The following is a 12,597-nucleotide window of genomic DNA, read 5'->3' as shown; positions in this document are numbered from 1 at the left end:
GCTGTTTTCACATAGATCAGAGGGAAGGTAGTGGTCAAGTGGTGGCATGGCCTGACCCATCTGGTACAAGCTACCCTCAGTCCCCTCAGGATGCCTTAAGATTGTCTTGCTTGCCCCACTGATGACAGGCAATTGGTATTTGGTGTTCATGGCAGATATGTAAGGCCACTTCTCCATAAGGATTGTATCCAGCAATGATGGCTATAGGAAGCCTTGGGAACTACAAAACAATAGTGTGTGCATATGTAGTTGTGGCTGTGTTCTCTCAATTGAGTCTTATGTTTCTTTTTATTCCCAATAACCAGCACAGTGCCTTGCCAAAGCAATTTACTGTTTATTTGGGGAAAAAACTGTAATTTCATCATGATAGGGGACTCCTGGTGCAAAAATTCCTCTGGTGATGCAGGTAGGTAACTCATATGTAATGTATAATCTTGCAGAGGCATGCACTCCTGGGGCAAGGAGTGGCTTGAAGTATATGTCAACTAGTATATGTCAAAGGCAAGACTTGAATTCAGGTTATTTTCTATGCCATGATTCCTCTCATCCTGTACATAATAAATACTTAATCAAGGCTTGTTGGATTGGATAAGACTGGATTGATCTAAGAATTCTGCTCTAATCATAGTAACTACCAACATGCTCTGGAAGAGCTTCTGATGGGTATAGCCACAGGCCAGCTCACTAAAGTAACTCAACATCAGTAACACTCGCAATGTACACGCAACAATAGTTGTTTATTAGTCAAAGGCAGGAGAGATGTTTCACCTCAGAAGCAGGAAGATGAAAGGTAACATCATAAAGAAAACTCCTCAAAAGCCAAAACATAGGTTGACTTTGAGGTTGGGTTACATGGAGGGAGCACAGATTCATTGTGGAGCATTTGAAAAGGACACATACTAGTAGGGTATGCTCTACCATGGTAACCCCAGAAGGAATCTTTCTCTCTCCTCTTCTTGCTCTTTCTCTTCTGAGATGGCAGGAATATCAGAACTTCCCCTGGGAGAAGGCTCTATTGCTGGCCATTCCAGCTCCTTGGCTTTTTGGGAGACTGGAGGGAGAGGAGCTCAAAGAGGGAGCTTTTGGGGTGTGGCATGAGGAAGTTGCACATGGGTTGCAAAGAAGCCTGTGGGAGATAAAAAGACAGGAATTTTTTAGCTATTGGCATGGAAATCCCAAATGCTTCAAAGGAGAAACCAAGAATCATCCAAGGCACAAAACTTGTATGCAATGCAAAGGAAGATAAGGATAGGTCTTAGATCTGTGATTTCACTGGTCCCCTCCAATTTTAAATCTATGACCCTGAGATTCCAGGCACAGTGTCCAGGAGCTCAATTTACACCTTCTACTCTCAAAATACCATTCTCAAGAAAAGAATGAAGAGGATAGATTGCCCTGGCACGTGCCACTTCTGAGAAAGTCTTCTCCCTGGATAATGGCAGGAATAAATTGTCCCCTTCCACTTCCAAAAGGGGAGGAATTGAGACACAGAGGAAGACTGAAACAGGGGTTGCTATACTTTGAACAGAATAGGCATTTAGGAAGAAAGATTGGAGCTGAGATTTCAGGATAAATGAAGTGAGCATTTATTAAGTGCCTTCTGTGTGCCAGCTACATTAATCAGGCATGCCAATGCTTACTGTAATTGGTGCATTACAAATATTATTTCACTTGATTCTCATAACCTCCCTAGGAGGTAGGTGCTATTATTATCCACATTTTATAAGTAAGGAAAATGAAAGAGTTAAGTGACTTGTCTAGGGTCATTCAGTCAGTATGTGTCACAGGCAGGACTTGAACTCATATCTTCCCCAAATGAGATCAGGAAGAGTAGGACATGACTGAAATGACTGAACAAGAACATTTCCCTAAACTCACACGGTACCTGTGATCCTAAAGGATGTGTGGTACAGTGGATGAGGATTTATTATGGAGTTGGAAAACAGTGATTCAATTCCCACCTGTGGCACTTTACTGTCTATCTGACCTTGTCGCTCAACCTCCCTGGGCTTCATTGCCCTCATTTATAAAATGAGAGTGCTGAACTAGATGGCCTCCGAGGTCCCTCATTCAGCTCTGATCTAAAGAGGACCAATGACATCAGAAGGGTGATGTCATGACTTGCAAGTGAATCTGATCTAAGTGAGGCAGATCTATGCAAAGTCATCAGCCCCACTCTCTCCTCCTGAGTCACAGAAGTCCAGTGGTAAGACGTAGGTCAGAATGACTGGAGACGGATCTGAATCAAGTTCTGGCCCTTGGTCAGCCAAGGTCTTTCCCACCTCTCAGTTTGATGAAGGTCTCACATGAATCTCACTGCCTTGACGCATGAACCAACAACATTCTAGTGCATGTCTAGGGCTTTGCCAGAAATCACCAATAAAAAGTCCTTACTTGCTATCCTCCCTCTCCAGCAGATTTCTGTAGGTGGAGATCTCACACACCAGCCGAGCTTTAACATCCAGGAGCACCTGGTACTCCTGGTTCTGCCGCTCCAGGTCAGCCCGGATCTCAGCCAACTGCTCCTCCACATTACCGATCAGATACTGCATCTGGGCCAGCTCCGTGCTGTAGCGAGTCTCTGATTCAGTTAATGAATTTTCCAAACAATCTTTCTGAAATGAGAAGTATGTGAATATATGTGAAGGATCTATGATTTCACTAACATGAGGGACTCTCAGCAAGATAATACCTTCCACCAGCATAGATCATAGCCTATCTATAACTGAAGAGATAAGTCCTAGGAATTTACTAGAGATCCAAAGAGATTAAATGATTTGTCCAGAGTCACACAACTACTAAATGTCAAAGGTAAGAAACCTGACCTCAAGCCCAGCATTCTACCCATTAAGCTACACTGCCTCGACAAATGAGAAGTAAGAATAAAATTAAAAGTAAACAGGTAGTCTAGAAAAGTCTCTAACTGATCCAATGAGGATTCTAGGTAGACTTTCTGTGGTGACAAGGAAAAAGAAATGGAAGAAAGTGTGGCACCAATATGATAAAAATGACAATAGCACCAAATTAATTTATAATTTTAATAATTATTTCAATCAAACTGTCAAAGGGATGCTTTATAGAACTTGATAAAAATAATAACAAAATTTATCTGGTAAAACAAAAGATCTAGAACATCAAGGGAAATTATGAAAAGAGGTAAGAATGAAAAAGGAATAACATTTCCAGACTGCAAACTATATTATAATATAACAGTTGTATTATCTGATCTTGGTTAAAAAATAAAAAAAGGAAAATTAACAAAGCAGACTAGATAAGGGAAAATCAAACAATAGAATAAATGGAATCAATAACCCAGTGTTTGATAAAGTGGAAAACATAAATTATTTAGGAAAGCATTCCCTATTTGAAGGAACTTATTTGGGGGAACTAGAAATTAACCTGGCAGAAATTAGTCTTATGCCATTTTCAGTCATTTTTTCAGCTGTGTCTATCTCTTTGTGACCCTATTTGGGGTTTTCTTAGTAAAGATACTAGATTGGTTTGCCATTTCCTTCTCCAACTCATTTTACAGATGAGGAAACTGAGGAAAACAGGGTTAAGTGACTTGCCCAAGATAAAGATTTGACCTCAGGAAGATAAATCTTCCTAACTCTGAGTCAGGCACTATATCCACTGCACCACCTAGCTGCTCCTCTTATGCCAATATCTTACACCATATTACACAATACATTCTAAATGGATATGTGGTCACATATTTGAGATCATACTGTTAAAAAATTAGAAGGCAAGTAGGTCATACACTTCTCACAACAATAAGTAGAAAATGTTTTCTTACCCAAAGGATAGAGGCAATCACAAAAGATAAAATAGATGACTTTGATTACATGAAAAGGAAAACCTTCTATACAGACAAAACGAATGCAACTAGGATAAGAAGGAAAGCAGTGTAGTGGGGGGGAAAGCGTTGTATTAAATTTCTCTGCTAAGGGTTTGGTATTCAAGATATATAAACAGAGGTAGAGATAGAGAAAGAGATAGATAAAACCGAAAGTCATTTCCCAATACATAAGTAGTCAAATGATATAAACAAAAGAATTACAAATGGTTAACCACTAGAAGGAATGTTCCAAATCACTAATTTGCACAAAAGAAAAATGCAAAACAAAACAACCCTGAGGGAGGAAGGGAGAAAAGACGTGTGCTTTAGACAGTTTTACCTCGGATCCATCCAGATAGCCACAGGCTTTTGTCCCAGGGAGCTTCCTTCCACCTTCTTTGAACCTTTCTAAGAAATTAAAACAAACCAGTGCTAAAGGTAGACCTACCATTTTGTGCTGAGCCTGCAGCTCAACTTCCAGAGCATTTACAGAGCGTTTCAGCTCTAGGATCTCGGATTGGCAACATTGTAGCTCCTCTGAACAGGACATTGCCTGCAGACTGACGCCTTCACTCTGAAACACAGAAGGAACACAAGGATAATTAAGTAGGAGTATCTGGAGGAAGCTGACATCTGCCTCCTGGACCCTGGACTTCCCGCACCTGAGCGATAAACCACTGCTCCACATCATTCTGGTTGGTCTTCACCATGGCCTCATACTGGCACCTTATCTCTCCCAGCACTCGGTTGAGATCCCCAGGTGGGTCCGTGTCCAACTCAATGCGGAGCTTGTCTCCCAGCTGGCATTGCAGGCTGTGGACTTCCTGGAAAGACAAAAGGGTCAGACACTGGTTCATCCAACAGTTCACAGATTCCCACAGAAGCAGCTTATTTCCCTAGCAGGTAAGGTAGAACTTCCTCTCTAAACACATAAAAAAGGCTAGCCTCTCTCCAGCATCACTTTCCTCTGCATGATGAAAATCACACTATTCATTTATTTCCCTATTCTTCACAGATCACTGAACTTGAAGTCAAGAGATCAGACTGTCTTGGTCACTAATTAGTAATCTGACCTCGGACAATCATTTTCACTCTCTGGACCTCAGTTTCATATCTGTAAAAGGTGAGGGTCAGCTTAGATGTTCTCAAGGGCTCCCTAACAAAGGAGACGCCACAGTGCAATGGAAAGAGCAGCTGGTTTGGAATCAGAAGATCTGGATCCAAATCCCAGCTCTGCCATTTACTAGCTGTGGTATCTTAGAAAGATTATTTCTCTTCACTAGAATACTTTGGTTTCTCCCTCTATAAGATGTAGGAGTTGGAGCCCAAGTGCACGTACTTGGAGGGAGGAGGGAGGGCAGGGAAGAATCCCCATTGTGGAAACCAGTCCCTGCATCCTTAGCAAATAAGCAGAGCTTGCCCTTCCTAGCAGTCCTACCTTCCATTTCATCATTCCAAACCTTTGCACAGGCTGCCCATTACCCCTGCCCCCCAAACTGGAATGGACGCCCTCCTCATCTCCTCTTCTTAACATCCATACCCTCCTTCAAGGTTCAGCTCATGTGTCACCTCCTGTAGGAAGCTTTCCCTTACTCTATTAGGGAGCAGGGGTAATGGGCAGCCTTGATCTTCTTAAGTATAAATTGTATTAACTAAGCCTACAATTATGCAGGATCCCCGCCCAAAGGGAGCTAGCTATAGAGATGTTTGGGGGGAGGGGGAAAGGGCAGGCTATGATTCAAGAAAGACACATGCATACATATACATAGCTAATAGAATTATTTTACCATAAACTTAGAGCTGGAGAAAACAACTATCAACTCCAGCTCCTAACATCTTTTCTTTGTAGTCCCAGCCCCTAGCAGTGAGTTTCATACATAGTGAGTACTTCATTAATGCTTGTGCATTGGACTGCATTGGATTGAACTAGACTGGACTGGACTGGATTGGATTGGATTTGACTGGATTGAATCAGGCTGAACTGAACTGGACTGGACTAGATTGGATTAGACTGTATTGGAACTGGGCTAGACTGCACTGCATAGGCTGAATTAGACTATTCATTCTCAATTTGTATCATTCTTGAATATCTTATACCTGCTCGTGGTTTTTCTTTAAACACAGCATCTCCTCTTTCAGGGACTCCACCCGGGATTCCAGGTCACACTTAGCTAGGGTTTCCAAGTTTCTGTGAAGGTTGTTTATGTCACCTTCAACCAGCTTTCGAAGGTATAGCTCACTCTTGTACCTACATGCATAAAGATGGATCAGAATCCAGAGCAGTAACCATTCACTCCAAATAACTGTTTGGTTTATTCTCTACCTTTTATACTGTGTGTGGGGAAAAGTTTTCTTCATTTAAAAAAATAATCTTGGAATTCAAAACTTTAAATAAAAATATTTTAAAAGTAGAAAAAATAATTTTAAAAAATAAATCAACAAATATTTACCAAGCTTCTACTGTGGTCCAGGAATGATGGGAAATACCAAGAAGGATAAAGTATGGCCCTTGATACCAAGGAACTTGCCCTACTCTATAAAGTACAAGGGCTCTTGTTACCACCAGAATCAATAACAAACTCATGTTTGGCACTTAAAGTTCTTCATAACCTGGCACCTTTCTAACTTCCTGGTCCTCTTACACATTATTCCTTTCCATGTACTCTATGATCCAGCTACATTGGTTTTATTATATTTACTGTTCTATACACACAACATTCCATCTCCAGAATCAAAGTCTTTGTACTCAGATCTCCCCAATGTTTGGAACTGTCCATGCATTCCCCCCCCCACATCCTAGTTTAGCTGGATCCTTTTAAGACTAAACCCAAATCTCACCTCCGACAGGAGCTCATTCCCAATCACACACACACACACACACACACACACACACACACACACACCATCTGCCTTATCATCTCAGGTTGTCTTCCATCTTCTCCTAGATAGCCAGTTACTTATTGGTTGTTCCTCTCATTAGAACATGAGCTCTCTTTGAGAGCAGGGATTGTCCTTTGCCTTTCTTTGTAACCTCAGACTTTAGTACAGTGCCTGACACTAAAAAGTACTTAATAAATAAATACTTTTTAACTGACTCACTTGATGATTAACCAGACTCAAGATTGGCTGAAAGAACTGGGAGTGTTTAGCCTGGAGAAGAAAAGAAATAGGATAGACATAAGAGCAATCTTTAAGTATTATTGTTGTTGTCTGTCATTTTTCAGTCGTGAGCAACACACCATGACCCCATTCAGAGTTTTCTTGCCAAAGATGCTATAGTGGTTTGCCATTTCTTTCTCTAGCTCATTTTATAGGTTAGGAAACTAAGGCAAACAGGGTTAAGTGACTTGCCCAGGGTCACACAGCTAGGAAGTGTCTGAGGTCAAATTTGAATTCAGGAAGACGAGTCTTCCTGATTCCAAGCCCAGTGTTCTGTCCATCACTTGGCTGCCCTGTTGTTAAATATACAAATAGCTATAAGGAGAAAATGGAACACAACTTATTCTGCTTGACTCCAGAGGTCAGAATCAGAAGTAAATGGCGGAAATTACAGAGAGTTAGATTTCAGATTGATATAGGAAAAACCGAGCTATCCAAAAATAGAATAGGATGCCTTGAGAAGCAGTTCATGAGTTTCCCATCACTGGGGTGTCTTCTTGATGGTGACTAGGGAATGTTGTAGAGAGAATTTCGTGTTTCCTTAAGGGGTTGAACTTAATGACCTCTGAAGTCTCTAAAGAGGCATCATGAAGTAGTAGATATAGTACCAGATTTAGAGTCAGGGTTCAAATCCTGCCTTAGACATTTACTAGCTGTTTGACACTGAACAAGTCACTTAGCCTCAGTTTTCTCAGCTGCAAAATGGGATAACAATAGCACCTACCTCCCAGGATAACTGTGAGGATCAAATGAAATTTCATTTGTAAAGCACTTAGCCTGGTGTATAATAGGTGTTTAATAAATGTTTGCTCCTTCCCTTCCTATAAAGTGAGAGATTCAGTTCTGATGGGCTCTATATTTCCTTCCAGTTTTAAATTTATGATCCTTTTAGTTTATCAGTTGTTATGTTTTAAGTGATAATTCAGTGGATAGAGCATTGGGCCTGGAGTCAGAAATACCTGAGTTCAAATCCAGCCTCAGACACTTCCTAACTGTGTGACTCTGGGCAAGCCACTTAACCTCTGATTGTCTGACAAAAGGATCCACTAAAGAAGGAAATGGTAAACCACTCCAATATCTTTCCCAAGAAGACCCCACAGGTCCATAGAAGAGTCAAATACAAATGACTAACTCAACAACAAATCTTTTAAATAGCCCTACTCAAGAAAATTTCTTGAGTATAATTTTTCACTCCCTGATAAGAAAAATTATATCCTTTGAGGATGTTATGTGCATGAGTTTTTGAAATTCTGTTTCTTCCTTCTTCCCTTCCTATCTTCCTCCCTCTATACCTCCCTTCTTTTCTTTCCTCCTTCCCTTCTTTCCTTTTATACATATTTAGTTTTCAAAAAAAATTTCATAGTGAATAATAATCATTCACATTTGATAGGACTTTACAAAGCACTTTCCTATACATGTAGTGCCAATGTTATAATTTCCATTTTACAAATAAGGAAACTGAGACTTGGAGAGATCAAATGACTACCACATTCACATGATTAACGAGTGTCAAAGCAAGGGTCTCCCATTGCATCCTGGGCCATCTCAAGTCATCCCAATTGATATCTGGCCCCTGGACCCAGATGTCTCTGGAGGAGAAAGTGAGGCTGATGACCTTGCTCAGCCCTCCCTCACTTATATCCAAATCAATTGCAAGTCATGCCATAATCTTCCTGATGCCACCGTCCTCTTCAGGAATGAAGGACAAACACAATTATCTCTAGGGGTTTCAGCAAACGACTATTCATTCTCAGCCTTGTTCCAGGCAGACTTACTTAGTCTTGAAGTCATCTGCAGCCAGTTTAGCATTGTCAAGCTGCATGGTCAGCCTCGAGTTCTCTGACTTTGAGCACAGGAGCTAGAAATGAGAGGTTTTATATGTGAAGATAAAGCTTTTTGGGAAATTTTTCCCAACCCTCATAATGAGGTATCCAAATCTATGCTATAAATAGAGGAAAATCTCTTTCCCAATTAGACAGTCCCACTTTTTTTAATTCCTTGCTTTTCTACTATTAGTCATGAATCAGGCCCAAAGGTTTTCCCTACATCTGAATTAAGTAACGCTGAGAGAGGAGAGGGATAATAGTATAATAATAGCTACTGTGATTTATATGATACTTTAAGGTTTGCAAAATGTTTTTACAAATATTATCTCATGTTATCTTCACAACAATCCTGGGAATAAGGTGTTATTATTAGCCCCATTTTATACAAGGGGAAACTGAGACAGACAGAGGTGACTTGTCCAGGGTCACACAGCTTTGTTGTTGTGTCATTTCAGTCATGTCCAATTCTTCAGGACCCCATTTAGGATTTTCTTTGTGAAGATACTGGAGCAGTTTGTCATTTCCTTCTCTAGCTCATTTTACAGATGAGGAAACTGAGGCAAAACAGGGTTAAGTAACTTGCCCAAGATCACACAGATACTAAGTGTCTGAGGCTAGATTTGAACTCTGGAAAAGGAGTCTTCCTGTTTCCAAGCCCAGTACTTTATCCACTGTACCACCTACCTATACCTATTCTGTGCCAAGCACCACTCAAGCCACTGGGGACATAAAGACAAAAAGTTATCCAGTTCTCAACCCTAGAAGAACTGATATTCTAATACAGATGGGAGGGCAAAACACAATAAGCATATAAATAAATATGCTACAAGGTAGACTGTGATGGGGAAAAGCAAAGATCCAAATAACATACTCAAGGAAAATTTAAGGATAGATAGAACATGTCTCATATATCTTTGTATTCCCCAAAATGACGTGCAGATAGTAAGTGCCCAGGAAGCATCTGTTGAATGAATGGATATAATGGCCTTAAATAATGGGAGATTTCAATTATAACAAAATAGACGCATGCATTAGAGTGATTTCCTCTTGTTAAAAAGGCACCATGAATGGAAAGAGCAAGGACTAAATTGGGGGGAGGGGCAGGGTGACTGACTAGATGATCTCAAAGGTCTCTTCTAGATGTAATATTGATCCTGTGATTGGAAGTTAAGAAAAGAACAGGGAAAAGCTTGTTTGGTGTAGTTGAATTTCTTTTCTTTTATTTTTTGATGGGGGAAGGCAGGGCAATTGGGGTTAAGTGACTTGCCCACGGTCACACAGCTAGTAAGTGTTAAGTGTGTGAGGCTGGATTTGAACTCAGGTCCTCCTGACACCAGGGCCGATACTCTATTCACTGCACCTGTTCAAATTGTATCCAAGGGTGGTTATCACTCTAGAACATGAATTCTTAATCTGCAAATTGTGAACTTTGGGGAGATATACATGTGTGTGTCTGTATATGTGTGTATGTATGTACATATATCATATGTATTGTATATGTGCATTGTATATATGTGCAGACATATGTTTATGTGTTTGTGCATAAAATGTATACATACACAGATATATACATCTAAATATATACACATATATGCAATATATAAATATGCACAAATGTATACATATACATAAGGCAGTTAGGTGGCACAGTGGATAGAATGATGGGCCTAGAATTAGGAAGACCCATGTTTGTGAGTTCAAATCAAGCCTCAAACATTTACTAGCTGTGTGACCCTGAGCAAGTCATTTAATCCTGTTTGCCTCAGTTTCCTCATCTTCAAAATAAGTTGGAGAAGAAAATGACAAACCACGCCAATATCTTTCCCAAGAAAACCCCAAATGAGGTCAGAGTCAGACAGACACAAAGAGTCAAACAACTAAACAACAACAACCATATGTGTGTGCATATATATATATACACATATATATACATATATGTATATGTAACTGTTATCTTGTCAATACAAGATGTCCCAAAAGTCTTATTAGTGCAAAGGTCAAGACTGTACTCAGACTTTGGGGACATCCTGTTTAGTTGGTTTCCTTTGTAGTCCTCTGTATTTTATTCTATAAATTTAAAAACATGATTCTGAGGAGTCCATAACCTTCACCAGACCTAGGAGTGTATGACATTAAAAAAAAAAAGTGAAGATCCACTACTTGAGAGTCAGAGACAATGCTGCTTTCTCCTTCCCCCATCAGCCCAGAGGATCCCTGCCCCATCCTATTGACAGCTTTTCTTTGTCCCACTTGATTCTGGAGCTCACAAGTCTCTCCTTACCTTGCATTGAAGCTCATCAATGGTCTTGAAATAAGAGGTATAATTGGAGCATATGTCGGGGATTTGGCATTGGCTCCATTCCTGGATTTTACTCTCCAGTTCTGCCTTCTCTCGCTCCAGTCGCCTCACCTTCTCCAGGTAGTTGGCCAGCCGATCATTCAAAAACCGCATGGTCTCCTTCTCGCTGCCGTTGAGAGCAACTTCACCAAACCAGTTACAGGTACCAACATTAGCAGGCTTGTTATGGACCCCTGGGAGGGAACTCATTGAGTGGCATCTGGGCAAGGTTCGGAGACTTGACTGGTCTGAAGGTGACCCAAAGGTCTGAAGTAGACTGTCACTGCACTGATAGCTATTTGCTGGACAGGGAATCGATCTAGTGCTAGGGAAAGGGTAGCTTTGGGGCACAGAGGTCCCAGAATGACCAGCTATAGAAACAGCTCTTCGGGCAGAAGGCTTCAGACAGCTCTTCAGAGAACCCCTAGAAGAGCTGTTTCCACGGCTGCTGGAAGTCATGGTCCTAGAAAATTGTACTTCTATTGGATGCCAAGGTCAAGCTACCCAAGTATGGAATTTGGACTTGTTCTCAGACCTTTTATACACTATCTGTTGTGGGTGTATGCAATACAATAGGTTTCCCCCTATTAATCCTCATTTCTATTGTCATCAGAACATCCTATTAGTCAGTTTTTCATCTCCCACGAGCAGTTCCCTATCTCATAAAAGGGCCATTTAACTGCCTGGGGACTCCCTATTACTGGCATTTGTTGCTGAAATAAATGTTTCATGTTATCTCTTCAAAGACATATCACCCAAGCCCGAAGATGAACTCCGCTTCCCTGCATGACTGTCCAGTGTCTATCTGGGTGTGGCATTGCCTTCAGATTAAACAACCCACTCATCTGTACTTGTAGGCTCTCAGAGAAGGTGGGGTGTATTCCCATGGGATGATGATCCCAGGCTTACACTGGAATCCTTAGGAAAAAAAGCTTAGAAAGATCTGGGGAATGAAGAAAAAGAAACAGGAAGGAAAGGGGACTCCAAAGAGGAGCTGAGAAGTTCCCCAAATCTGAACTTTGTCCTCAGTTCTTCAGCATTCCATGCAAACCACTGGTCAAATAGAACCCCAAAGGAGGGAACTCAAATGAGGAGTAGAAACAAAGATTGTTAACTTGGTCTCAAAGGAGACACACCCTAGGAATGAATCTATCCCCTGAAGGGCTGAATTTACCATAGATGCTCCAAGACCCATTAGTGTCCAGAGAAAAAGAAAGAAAGAGTGAATAGAATAGCAGTGTACCAGGCATAGGGACAAAGAGAAATGTGTGTTTCATTTGTGGTCAAACAGATCAATAAACAAATGCAGTCTTATGGGGCATCAATGAAGAATCCAAGTCAAATCCAAGTGGGAGTAGGATAAAGATGAAATTCAAACAGAACTCAATTCTAGGACAAGGAAGGTTTTGCATTAAGAGACAGTAATCAGAAATAAT

The 12,597-nt window shown here is 40.8% G+C and overlaps 1 protein-coding gene across 2 annotated transcripts; it reads right to left on the bottom strand.

The window, feature by feature from the left end:
- Nucleotides 1-718: 718 nt before the first annotated feature.
- On the bottom strand, nt 719-11,635 carry LOC138146014 (keratin, type I cuticular Ha4-like). 2 transcript variants are annotated; one of them, XM_069067743.1, is made up of 7 exons: nt 11,105-11,635; nt 8,773-8,855; nt 5,936-6,086; nt 4,501-4,662; nt 4,179-4,412; nt 2,395-2,615; nt 719-1,126 (listed from the first exon to the last, which is right to left on the bottom strand). In XM_069067743.1, exons 1-7 carry the CDS (start codon nt 11,618-11,620, stop codon nt 988-990), a joined length of 1,506 nt encoding a protein of 501 aa, XP_068923844.1. In that variant the 5' UTR covers nt 11,621-11,635; the 3' UTR covers nt 719-987. The 2 variants fall into 2 exon arrangements, with proteins under 2 accessions (XP_068923844.1, XP_068923845.1); XM_069067744.1 differs by having other exon boundaries at nt 4,287-4,412.
- Between the last annotated feature and the right edge of the window lie 962 nt (nt 11,636-12,597).

The sequence above is a fragment of the Petaurus breviceps genome, unplaced genomic scaffold, assembly GCF_028583685.1.
Source record: "Petaurus breviceps papuanus isolate PSGF00001 unplaced genomic scaffold, PetGlider_PUasm1.0 90750, whole genome shotgun sequence".
NCBI classification, from domain to species: Eukaryota; Metazoa; Chordata; class Mammalia; order Diprotodontia; family Petauridae; genus Petaurus; species Petaurus breviceps.
The sequence above is the reverse complement of the archived record's forward strand: the minus strand, read 5'-3'. Positions and strand labels throughout refer to the sequence as shown.

Bases quoted from the DNA above. Each gene is read 5' to 3' on its own strand.
- LOC138146014 (XM_069067743.1), bottom strand. From the start codon at position 11,620: ATGACTTCCAGCAGCCGTGGAAACAGCTCTTCTAGGGGTTCTCTGAAG. The intron at 8,856-11,104 runs GTAAGGAGAGAC...TCTCATTTCTAG, and splicing joins TTGATGAGCTTCAATGCAAG to CTCCTGTGCTCAAAGTCAGA. The intron at 2,616-4,178 runs GTAAAACTGTCT...TTCTCATTTCAG, and splicing joins GCTATCTGGATGGATCCGAG to AAAGATTGTTTGGAAAATTC.